We start from the raw sequence: 12,719 nt of genomic DNA on the forward strand, positions 1-12,719 counted from the left end.
GATGGCAAGCAAACAGGGGCAGCCCGCGCCCTCTCCAGCCCAGCAAGGAGCCCTTTGGGCAGGGCTGCGACTGAGGGAAGTTGCAGGAGGGGGGTGTTTGGCTTTACAGGCACATGCACGCAGATGTATATATATAAAAACCCTGCAGACGGAGCCCGGGAGGGTTGGCAAACACACCCACACCTTGGTTCGCCGGGCAGCGCTCTGGGCGTCCCGACAACCAAACACCAGCGTCGGGGAGCGTGCGGGTAGCGGGGAGGTCGCCCATGGGCTCGCTGCTGCTGCTGCTGCTGCTGCAGGCAGGTGAGTGCCGCGGCCGTGCCCCATCCCTCTGCCCCTGCAGCCCCCCTGCACCGGGCAGCTTCTCCTCTTGCTGGCAGATTCACCTGGGTTATCCGTATCTTTTGGCTGAGTATAAAGTATTGCTTGTCTTTCTTTTTTTCTTTCTTTCTTTTCTTTCTTTCTTTTTTTTTTTTTCAGCTTTATAGCGCAGGGCAGTGTAAGCAACCGCGTGCCTGCTTCATTTCCATGGTGGTTTACAGAGCCAGTGCCGTATAAACACAGGTCTTTTTTTTTTTAGAATAGTTTTTTGCTACAAAGTTGTTGGAGTTTGTGTTTCTTTCCAGAGCTATCTTCTTTTTATACTAATGCCCATGAAGTGAGCTGATTTCACTTCATATAAAATTCAAAAAGAAGAAAAAAAAATCCTTTTTAAAAAGCCATAAATGTCTGCTGACATAAAGCCCCTACACACAGCAGCAACGTGACTCTAAATCAGACAGGTCTGAGGTTCCTCCTGCAGTACAGATTTAAAATTAACCCCGAAACCTTGCCTTAATCTTCAGCCTGTGTCCACGGGCAATGGCAAGTTTAAGCTGTCAGATCCAGCCCCGCTCACCTCCCTGCAGGTATGTTCTCTGCCGAGGTGCCCGTAATGACCGGCCACACTCACGGGGGATGTGGCCAAGTTCAGGCTGCTGGTGAGCCTCGGACTCTTTCAAGGCTTCCACGGACACGTTGGCTCGGCTGCCCAGTGCATTAAAACCAGCTGCAGCTCTTGGTCCAGTTATTAGCCGTGCGCCTGGGTAGCGAGGCGTACTTGATGGGCTGACCCCGAGCTGCGGCAGCGCGCTGTCGGCTCAAACCCCAGCCGGCTCTCAAAGAATGAAACAGAAACATCAGACGCTGCCTGGATGCCTGAATTATTTCAAGCTCTCGCAGAGCACACAGCCTTAAGCGTTTCTTTTGGACGCAATTCCCCCTGGGTCCTTTTCTCCGCTTTCATGAGTAGCTCTGCGCTGTAATTACAGTCCCTTGATCCTCAGAGATGGCCCTGAAAGAAGAGCGGCCGTTCTTTTTCTGGGTGAGGCACCGAGATTTTACACCAGCCTCGGCTGTGCTCAGCCAGCAGCCAGTCTGGAGGTCCTGTCTAAGAGAAAACCAGCAAAAAATAAAAAATAAACCAAGCTCCTTGTCAGGAGGCTTGAACGTCGACAAAGACGGTTTTGTTTCCATTGGAATATTTACAGCCTGCTTCAGTCTGCAGACCTCAAAATTATTGTTTTTTGCCCCAAATGCAGGGCATTTGACCTGTTCCAGTGGCGTTACCTGTGATGTCCCTGGGGCTCCCGAGAGCCAAGCCTGCTGCTAACTCCAGAGCGCCCACTGTTTGGACAAGGGAAATAGGTCGCCTCTTCATTTTCTGAATAACACGGGTCTGATGTGCTTTTACCAGGAAATCTGAACACTCGAGTAGTGTTTGGGTGAGCAGATCTGTTACTTTTTCAGGAATGTGCACTTAATCCCCGAGGAGCGCCCTGAGAAGCATAAGGAGGCTGTGTGAAACCCCGAGGCGAGGAGCGCAAGGCTCTGCTCCCTTCGGAGCAGAGGGGAAAAGGATTGGGGAAAGAGCTGTGGGATGGGCTGCGGCCCCACATTGAGCAGAGAGGAAGCCATTGTCTGGCTTGTTGTTAATGGGGACAGACACAGGTTACCTTCAGCGGGGTTTTGGATCAAGCCCAGGGCACGGGCTGGAGTGCAAGAGGGGAGAGGCCCAAGCGGGGGGATTAGCTGGCTGGGTTTTGAAGGGAAAGCAAGTTTTAATAACAGTATTGCATCCCCAGGTGGTTTAGGGGGTTAATTAGCCCACATATGTGCAGGGCTTTGCAGAGGTCTGGAGTGCTGAAATACCATGGGCTATTCAGCATGGCAAGGGCTCCCTGCTATGGCTTCTCCTTCATCCCGGGACGAGTGCTCACCCATCAGGGCACTCAGGTGAGCAGGGCAGCCGGAGTTGTGCAAAGCACCCGGTTCTTCACGGTGAGCGCGGGCAGTAATTGCTAACCACCCTGCGCTGCCATCGGTAACGCGATAAGCATCAGAGGCCATGCTGTCAACTTCAAAGTGGTTTGAGCATTAGGGGCAGGGTACCCTCACTTTCTGCAACAGTTGCTGGAACTGAGACTCTGTGGTTTCTTTAAAAAAAAAAAAAAAAAAATCTTTCAAATTAACATCTGAAATCACCATAACATGGTTTGAAAGACCTGTAGCTCAAAGAACTCCAGAGCAGTTTACATGGCTGTCTGCACACAGACACAGAACTCCTTTTGTTGTTTTATTATTATTATTTTTATTTTTTTATTCAAATTCATGCAGCCAACATACTGTTATAACTTAAATGGAGCGTAGTAACAAGTGGATATAAATGATGGCATGGCATACCTTACGGGCCTGGGGTCTTGCAGCTATTCTTGTATGTAAATTTACAGCACTGTCAGCTCTTTGTGACCTGGAGAACAGGTTAAAAACTCCTGGATCGTAGGGAAGACTTGGATAACACAAGACATGTTGGCCAACAGAGAAACTTCACCCTTTTCTGCAGATTCCAGGTCTGTGTGCAGGTCCAACCCGGGACACCACAGCTCATCCAGTGAGTTTTCCCAAGTTGGGGACACCGCTCAACAACCAGTCAAGACCCAAAATTTCCCTGTGAGGATTTTAAGATCAGCATCCGGCGTGTTTAATCCTTGTGTGAATCCTTGTCCTGTCTTTGCAGTTTGGAAAGGCGCTCTGGGAAAATCCCATTCGCTGCACACCCGAGGAATCATTGAACTGGCAGGAGCTATCACCTGTGGCACGGGGCGGTCTCCCTTGGCTTATATTGGCTATGGATGCTACTGCGGACTGGGAGGACAAGGCTGGCCCAAAGATAAAACAGACTGGTAAGAAGAACCTCAGCTCTGTGTCCAAAAGCAGCAGATCTCCTTGCTCTTCTCTGCCTGTACTCCTGTGCCTCCAAGGACTTGTTACAGAGGGAGTTAATGTCAACAGCACTGGGCAGAGGAGGAGTGAGGAGCCATGTACCACCTGGTGTACGAATGAGGGTTCAGACGCCTCCTGGATGAGAACTTTGCTCCTGGGAGCTGGCCCCACGGGGTGGAGGGCAAAGGAGGAACCAGGATGAGAGTTCCTGAACTAGCTGAGTCTTTATGCACAGAGAGGGCAGTGATCAAGATTGTTTGGATGGTTGTTTCACCTGGTCCTGAAAATGACAGTGATGGGAACTTTGCTGGTTACCTTCTGGAGGAATCCAGATTTTTGTGAAGGGTGGTCAAACCTGTCGCCTTCATCACCTGTTAGTTTGCACTAAATCAAGCAAGAACAATGGCATAGAGCAGGGTGGTATTTCCCCTTTTCTTTTTTAGTGGGGGATACACTGTGCTTTGTATTTCCAAGGCTAAAAACAATGAGCCTGTAAGGTGTTCTTGTACTTTGCAGCCAGCGTACATGTAAATCTTTAGCATGATGGACTCTGGGGTGCTCTGAGCCCTTGATTTGCAATCTTGTCTGGTTTAAAACCTCAAAGGCAGAGCACACAACTCTATCTGCTTTTATCTGCCATCAGCAAACCAGGTGTTACCCATACAAAAGTGCTGCTTATTGCAGGAGGGAAGACAGTGTAGCTCACTGGGAAGGAAGCTGGCTGAGTTTTCCAGTGTACCCAGCTCTTGTAGATGTTACATATTTCTACCAAATCAAACTCTGAATAGGGAAGTGGCAGGACAGAAGAAGGAGGAGAAAAAAAAAGAGGAGGTGAGGGGGAGAGAAAAGATGCCAAGTCTAAAGGCCAGCTCCTCTGTGAGTATAAAGCAGCAAGTAGCCATTTAAGTGAGTAGAGCTCTTTTCATTAATGCAGTGGGAATTTCCCTGCCAAAAACCCTCTCTTCATATCCCTGGTTTATATGTGCATGGCATCTATGAAACAGTGGATATGGGACTTACAAATAATGAACGGCCAGCCACAAAGCGTCATAGGTCTCAGGTCTAGAGATTTCTTTTCATTCTTGGTTATATCTCTTGATCTGCTTGTAACCATCTAGAACTATGCCTGTAAACCTGTTTATTATTTCCGTTATCCCTTTACCAACTCTTAAAATCAAGGCTTTAACATAAAATATGACTTCATTAATTTGGAGTACTTCATTAGCTGAAGGCCTGAGTGGAGTCACCTAGAAACTGTTCACCACAGATGTTCAGTGACTCCAAATTTAGGTGACTGTGGGAGATGAAAATGCTCAGTGCTCCTGAAAAACAGAGTAAAATCTGGTCTGGTATTCATCAGTGTGAGTTTCTGCTGCTGTTTGATTTCTGTGGGATGTGGATTTTGTCCTAATGGCAGAAAATGGGGACTCTGCAACTGGAAATGACTCAAAATACTAGACAATGTGTAAAAAGGAATCTCAATAATTTAAGTACATTCATTCCTGTTGCTTAGCTGAAATGTTTGGTTGCGAAAACAAGAAAAATATATATTTTATTTTAGTTAGGTTCTTAATTAAGAAGAGTTGGCAATGACACACTAGATTTAGCCCTAAAAATTTATAATTTATGTTCACTTCTGATACCTGTTAGTGCAAACTGCTGCAAAAATCGGCGTGGCTGGGTATCCCATGCCAGTTAGGGACCACGTTATTTTCCGTATTTACCATTCTGAAAAAGAGAGATGTGGAGTGGCAAAGCTACAGGCTTTGAGTGACAAATACTGGTGGAAATGACTCACCCCTTGACACTTCTTTTGTTAGGGTCTCAGTAAAAAAACGAGGAGTGATTTTTCTTGTGAGTAATTCAGTCAATCTGTCTAGACAGGGCTAGAGTGTTTCTAAGCACCTCTCTTTCATGGCGGAAAAAAAAAAAAAAAAAAAACCACAACAAAAAAGTGTGTCAAGTAGGTAATCCTTTTATGAGGTTTATTCCACACACTGACTTTGATGTGGTGTTGCCAGTAATTACCTTTTCCCTTTTGTTCCACTCTTACAGTCCCTTCACTTCAAGACGTAATGGCATCTCTCCTCCATAAAGTCAATAGGTTTGTTTCTCCTTCCAGGTTCTGTTCCCTGGATTTTTGCACCACAACTGAAAGGAGAGCTGCTATAATGCCTGCATTTCCCTGGAATTGTAGCTGTATTTTTATTTATTTATTTATTTTATCGTCCTGGAAATATTGCCCCCATACTTCTGCCTGGGATTTCCAGAAGGAAGCATGGGCACCCACGTTTATGTGAAGCCAAACTATCGAAAGCCCAAGCAAAGGCATTTAGGCAATGGTCAGCTTGTACTGAGCAGCGTTTTGTAAAGCAGGACCTAAAGGTGCTCAGCATCTCCCTTGAAACACTGATACCATGAAAGTCAAGGTGCAAATGTGGCTCATCAAAGTCTTGGCAAAACCATGCAGAAGAGTAAGATTTTTCTTCAGCTACCGGTTTAAAGCAAAGCACAGGGGTGGCTGCGCTGTTAACAAGACAAACACAACGTGACAAATTCTTACCTTAGCAACATTTGCTCACTGTGGGGTTGGGCCAGCCAAAGCTGTCTGTAGCCATTAGGGCTGTCCCTTCACACAGGCATGACGGATGGGTTGCTTACTAATACGGCTGAGTTTGTTTTTCATACTTGTTGACCAATGCTCTGCCATGCTGTTGATTGGCACTGTTTGTGCTGGTCTGGCAAAGCATTAGCAGGTTTTTAAGAGCTTTAACACCACATTTTGACCCAGGTGCAGAAAAGGGCTTTTCCAGACAGGAAGGGCCATCTGAAGGTGGCAATAGGATGGTGGGTTTCCTCGCTCTTCATTCCTTGGCAGGTCTTTCAGAGCATCTGAAAGATGCTTGTAAAATATTAGCTAAAGCCTTCTTTCTCTGTGTTGGTGTCAGCCACATGTTACCCTGCTGCAGTTATGGGTATCAGGAGGAAAACATAAGTGGAAGGAGAACTGTGCCCCAAATCCTGTGGTCCTGCAGAGTTTATGCAATCCCCCTGACTTCACAAAGCCAGCTAAGGAGCACCTTAAAGAGCTATCACACCTCTTCCGTGCACATTTGGTCATCTTTGCCTGATTTGCAGACGTCTTTCACCTCTTCCAAGATCTGTTCCCACAGATCTCTCTCTCCTCACAGGAAAACTTTTAGATATGTATATCCCATGGGGTTTATTCCCATTCTTAAGTCCTTTGAGGAGGTGGTGTGGAGGTAGATACGTCTGCTACTGTTAACTTCCATTTCACAGTGTTGTGAGTAGTCTGGTTGTAATCATCTCACTGGTTTCATCTTTCCAGGCTGAGGAGAAGAATGGTGTTTGGTTTGCAGACTCATCTGTGGGATGAAATTGCTACTTTAACTACTAAATCTGTCAGTCAGTAGGGAAAGCACACCAGTCTAAATTCAGGATGTGTATAAGCACAGGGCTTACACAAAAGCTAAATTTCATCTGGCTGGCCTGATTCCCATGTCTCTTTTACATGATTTACCTGATCTAGTTGCAGTGATTTTATTAGGATTTGTATCAGTGGTGGATTTTGGTTTTTGCACTTCAGATCTTTTTCTTCTTGGCTTCACTTCATGCAGCCCACTGTCCCTCATATCCATAATCAGGTTTCTAAAAGGGCAAGAATGGCTCTGCAGTAGACAGTGATGAAGTCTGTGATGTTCCTGAGTTCTCGGGTAAAGTGTTGACAGATCTCAGTGGGTCCCTGGAGAAGCCCCACTACCTGCACAGGGGATTTTCATCCTTCTTGCAGCATTGTTCTGTTTTTCCAGAGGGATAGATGATGGTGGGTCCCAGGGTACATCACAGAGCTTTTTATTGGCTTTTCAGGTGCGTTGGCCTCAGGCCTTGCAGATGACAAACAAGGTCTTCAGTTAGAACTCGTCAACATCTTGAAGAGGTGCACATTTAAGACTTAAGTGCTTCTCTAAAAGCCTTCTGCTTCTCTTTTCCCCCTGAGGCCAACCTGCTTCAGCACTTCCCAATTACCAGAACAGTTCCTCCATGGTGTCCCTTGCAGGGACAGCTTCTGGAAGCACAGGAGATCACTCCACCCGAGCTCCAGCCTCTGACCTCTCACTCTTGCTCTAACAACCTTTGTTATCTACCATAGGATCTCCTGAAGTGCTAAATCATTTCTTTTAATGATTTTAATCAGTCTTTTTTTTTTTTTTTTTTTTTTAATCAGTCTATTTTAATTCACTAAACTACCAGAATAAAATTTAAGTGGGGTGAAGTTTTCCTATATACCCTGAAGTATTCAATAGTGGGAATTATCTCTCTAAGTGTAGTCTGTAGTGCAGATATCAACAGCTGGGCTAGTCACCTAGGCGTGTAAAGTCTCAATCCCACCTTTGAGGGTCTGAATCCCACCTTGCAGGCTGATGGTTCTGTAGCCAGCTGCTCATTAATGCCAAGGAAGGGAAAAACCATCCTGACTCCGGATTCTGAGTTGGGTCCAAGCCCAAATTGGTGAGCCATGGTCACACACCTCATCGTAATGCTTGCAGTGAGCGGGATTACCATGTCCTGGGTATTGACCACACCTGCCTTTCTGGGGACAAAACCACAGGGCAAGAAGAAACATCATGGTCTTGGGAGCAAATACAGCATTAGCAAGCTCCTGAGCTTTCACAGAGATGCCAGGACACTCTGCTCATTATCAATTTACTGACAGAGCTGTCATTAGCAGTGCATGAGTGGAACATCCCTGTGGCACGTGGAAACCCCCCCGAGCAAAACCTTGCAGGGTGCCTGAGCCCAGACTCTGCCTTTTCTTCTCCCTAAGGTGCTGCCACAGGCACGACTGCTGCTACGACATGGCGGAGAAACAGGGCTGCAGCCCCAAGGTGCAGAGCTACCAGTGGGAGTGCGAGGAGAAGGCTGTGCAGTGTGGTAAGGAGGCTGTCACCCGTATCGGGTTCGGTTCCCTCCCTCCTCCAGGGGAGCACAGGCTGACAAAAGCTCTGTGTGCCTCGGAGGTGGGTCTGTGCACACCGAGCTGCTTTTAAAACTGCTTTGGGTATCCTTCATTCTCCTCTGAGCTCTCTTCCCATTCCTGGACAGGTAAGGTAGGGCACCAGCCTTGTGTGGGACCCCAGCCTGAAGCCCTCAGGTTCCATCAGGATTTTGAAGCTTGCAGATTTGAGCGCTCTCGAGTGCTGCAGGCACATACAGCGTGTGTAGGCTCTGCTCAGCTCTGCAGCTGGTACCCAGTCAGGAAGGTCTTGAATTGCACAGTCACAGCCCGTCAGTGGCTCACACCAGTTTGTTTTGACATCCACCAGATGACTCCAGTCTCAGAATTTGTCACTTCTATTTCGAAGTCTTCCAAAAGTCCCTGATGGTAAAATCTATTGTGGAGCTCTTTGGAAGTTTGAAAAGAAATGTGAGAGTAAAACCTGTCCCCATACCATCAAAGCTATTGCTTGAAGACTAAATGATTATTTATACTTTGCTAGAAGATCATATCCTTGTAGTGCAATCCTCAACCTCTCCAGCAGCTGAAAACCTGCCAGCAGATACAGGATGTGGCACAACATATCCACAGTAGCTCCTGTCCAAGTGCCAAAACAACCTATTAAATAGAGAGTACTGGCTGAGGAATATTTTGCTGAAGTCATAACTGCTCTCCCTCTCATTTATCCATATTTCCATTGCTGTCCGATATTTTCTGCTGTCTGTTTCGATATGTGACTATTTCTTTTTGCTGTGAAGGAACAATCCCAGCTGCAGATGTAAGACTTAAAGAGTCCATGAGACCTGCGATGCTTGCCCCATAAAAATGCACAGGGCTGCGCTTGTTCCAACCTGGCTAACAAGTGTTTGTTAAACAAATGCCATTAATTCCTTAGCTGATGTCCAGGCAGGGCCTCAGAAGCATCCAGCAACTGTTCTCCATGAGGCTTCAGCAAGCTTCACTTCCTCTTACATCCACCACAGGGAAGAACAACAGAAACGTGCCCTGAAGACAAATTTCCTAGGCTGCAGCACAGCAGGTTTTACTGAGATGGGAAGGTGTAATGTCTGATTGCATTCAAACTAAAGGAATAGAGAGATTTCAAGGCATGTTTGCTGGGCTTAGAGGATAGATGTCCAGAGAAATTACAAGCAAAGCTGCTTTCACTGTCCATGCTATGCAAGAGGAAATCGTATGCCTGCGGCCTGGCACTATGTCATAAACACAGGTATTTTCAGGGAAATGAAACAGAAACTCATTTTACCTGGGACCTCTCACATCTTTTGCTGCTGCTATGCAGTTTTGTTTGTATAACGGAAAAAAAAATGTGGCAAAACTGTATGTTTCAGTCCAGATATGCCATCACATGTAGGTGAATTCCGTTCAGCAAATATCCGGAATATAGGAAAGGCTGTAAGCTGCTGGGGCTGGTCAAAAAAAATCTTTGTGCTCTCCCAGAACTGGCTGCCAAGCCAGGCTCCTGTCCTGACATTAGGCTGAGAGTGGTTGGCATGGCACAGGGAGAACTCAGGGAGCAGAGGGCAGGGAGAAAAGCTGAATGGTAGCTAAGCAAAAAATGGACTTATTGCTGAGTCCTTGTGAAGGGGGCCCTTAAAACGTTACTGGTAGATCTGTGATTCTCTTCAGAATAGCTGGAGACATTTGGGCTCTTCTTATTTATCAGATATAGGATTGGTCCAGCAAAGTCCAGTTAAATGTGGAAAGATTTGTATGCATGGCAGCTGGTTTTGGATCAAAGCCTGTGTGCGCTGACATGAAATAATGCTTTAAACTTTGCCTAGCGCAGGGTTTGGAGGGAGATAGAAAATCCACAGGAGCAGTGTCATATAAACAAGGCACTGTGCTTTTAAGTAATATTAGCCTAACAGCTGAATTTAAGCTACCTCGAGGTGGGATGGGCTTCATTAACCCCAAATGAGTCATTTGTGATGGAGCCACCTGAACTGGCTGCCTTGATGCTCTCAGTGGTCCTCACCCAGTCACGCAGTTGTATGGCTGTGGGGTGTGTAGCTCTGTGTGTGGGGTTTCGATCAGGCTCTGCAGCCCATGACTCACAAAAATCAGGTAGCTGACCCTGCTGCCGAGTTCCTCAGCTCCTCTGCTGTGATCAGAGAGGTGAGAGCAGCTCATGGGGCATGACAGAAGGGTGCCCAGCAGGTGCTGCCATAGCCTCGGGTTTCCAAATGTCCAGCCCTCTCCTGAGAGTGGTCCCCGTGGGAGACTCTTCCATTCAAACAGCATTTTTCTTTTGAAATTGGTCCGATCTGAAGAGGGAGGAGTAAAAGCTGGCTTAAGAAGAAGGGAGGATTTTTAGCTCAGGCTAAGCTAAAATAATTTTCTTTTTTAGCTTCGGCTGAAGAACTAAAAATGATTGTTCACACAGCTTCGGAAGCAGGGAGTGCTCTGTGCCAGGCACATCTTATAGGCATTGCTGCTTTACATTTAGCTGCTACTTTCTGACGCCCCTGGCCACAGTCAAAGTCAGACCCACTGACAGAGAGGGGATGGGGTGGATCAGATCCGCACACAACACAACGCGTTGGTCCTGCTCTCCTCCTGCTCACGCAGATGGGGATTTTCTGTGCAGCAGCTGAGTAGCCTCTTCTGCCTGCTCCCTCAGCCTGTGTTCCCCAAGAACCACTTTGTTAGGGACTTGCTCACTCTTCAAAGTGTTTCTCCCCTTGGTCCAGCTCAGCATCCCTCATTTTCTGTTCACATTTTCTTTTGCAGATAAAGTGACAGACCGATGTGAAAAAATGGTGTGCCAGTGTGACCAAGAGGCAGCCAAGTGCTGGGGAGAGGCCCCTTACAACCCGCACTTCATCCTCTGGCCAAACTTTCTGTGTGGACAGACTCATCCCACCTGCCACTTCAGCTACGGGGTGGGGAAATAGTCTTGTTAGGAGCTTTCTTCTAATCTGAAGGCACTGGAATAAAAATTGTACCTCTTTTCCCCGAGCTAACAATGGTGTGAGAGAATTTCTGGCAGGTAAGGGTTTATGGGGAAGAAAGACAGGGCAAAATGCGTGCCTCTTCCAAGTACTGAAGGAAGGATAAAATCCTGCTCTGTTCACTTCTGTGCGAAAGGTAAGGACCCCTGTGACACTCCAAGCAGATCTGCGCTGAAACTGAGTGTTGTCAGCAGTGTAGCTAGAGCACATTGCCAATCACCAAATGGCTTTTCTGTCCTTTCACACAGCCTGACCTTCAGCTCCCACACAACTGCACATAATCTGGAAAATATGTAGAGACTTCTGCTGGACTTTTTTTTTTTTTTTTTTTTTTTTTTTTTTTTTTTTTTTGTGTGTGTGTCTGTTGTATTAAAAACAAAACAAACAAACAAACAAAAATCTCTGAGAAAAGAGAGGCTGGTTTCTGAAGACCTGAATCATGCACGTTGAAGTACAGTGACCCCCCTGTATTTTCCTGGGGCTGTAGGAAGAGCAGGAGCATCAATCACAACAGGAGGAAGCCTCCTTATGCCTTACTTGCACTGGGAGGAGTTCTGCTGGCCGAGCTGCTTGCTCCTGAAAGGAAGAGCAGAGCTCTTACCCCAGGCAGGGCTCCAACCCTTCTTGCAGACAGTGTGTGTGTGTTTCTGAGCCATCTGCCTCATGTTCTTGCCTCATAACACTGGGGATGCTCCTGGGGAGCGTTCAAAGGTACGCAGAGTTGCACTGGGATGTTACTGGTGCAAGACCAGCAAATATTTCTGACTTCAGCCAGTAGGCACACCTAGCCGAGGCAGAAGAGCACGTTCCTTGCCTGCCACACACGTTTCAAACCCTGATGTGCTGCTCTCCTGTACTGGTGTTGGCACAGTCCCCTGCCACTGACCGCCTGGGGATCAATTACTGTCACACCAAGAGACCAGGGCAGTGGAGAACATTACTCATGACAAGCAAACCTTACAAATCTCTCCTTTTTCTTCAAGCTATTTGAGGCTTAGATAGAAGCACTGTATTTTGTTCTGGAAGAGTAAAACCAAACCCCATTTTTTTCAGGCAGGGGTAGCATTCAAGTGGGCCTTCTTTGCCCCTTTGTTGCAGGACAGTAGGCTGGAGCAAGCCCTTGGGACAAGACCCTCTATACTGAGAGGGGGACGTTCCCAGGCAGATGGGAACACTGGAACATTCTGGGCAAATGCGTGGCGCTTCCCTCAGGCAGGTGTTTGTGGCTGGCAGCCTTCCTTCTGTCCACTTTGAAGCACTTCTGGCAGACTTGGAGCATCTCCAAATAAGATGTAATGGCAGGGAAAGACCCAAGGTACCTCATCAGAGCCTAGATTCAGAGAGATGTGGCCAGACCAAGTGGGCCCTCAGCAGATGACAGCACAAATTCCTTTTTGAATGGTTGTTTTGCTCCTCGCTGCAGGAGGATGTTGAATATGCCACTGCAGCTGTCAAAGCTGCAGGAAGAA

The 12,719-nt window shown here is 47.1% G+C and overlaps 1 protein-coding gene across 1 annotated transcript; it reads left to right on the plus strand.

Annotated features, from left to right (window-relative positions):
* Positions 1–266: 266 nt before the first annotated feature.
* Positions 267–11,193, plus strand: LOC309873758 (phospholipase A2-like; the record flags this gene model as incomplete). The annotated part of the gene is made up of 4 exons (XM_082751470.1): positions 267–303; positions 3,056–3,221; positions 8,108–8,214; positions 11,030–11,193. 4 exons carry the CDS (start codon positions 267–269, stop codon positions 11,191–11,193), a joined length of 474 nt encoding a protein of 157 aa, XP_082607596.1.
* Between the last annotated feature and the right edge of the window lie 1,526 nt (positions 11,194–12,719).

The sequence above is a fragment of the Aythya marila genome (assembly GCF_965140915.1).
Source record: "Aythya marila genome assembly, chromosome: 1".
NCBI classification, from domain to species: domain Eukaryota; kingdom Metazoa; phylum Chordata; class Aves; order Anseriformes; family Anatidae; genus Aythya; species Aythya marila.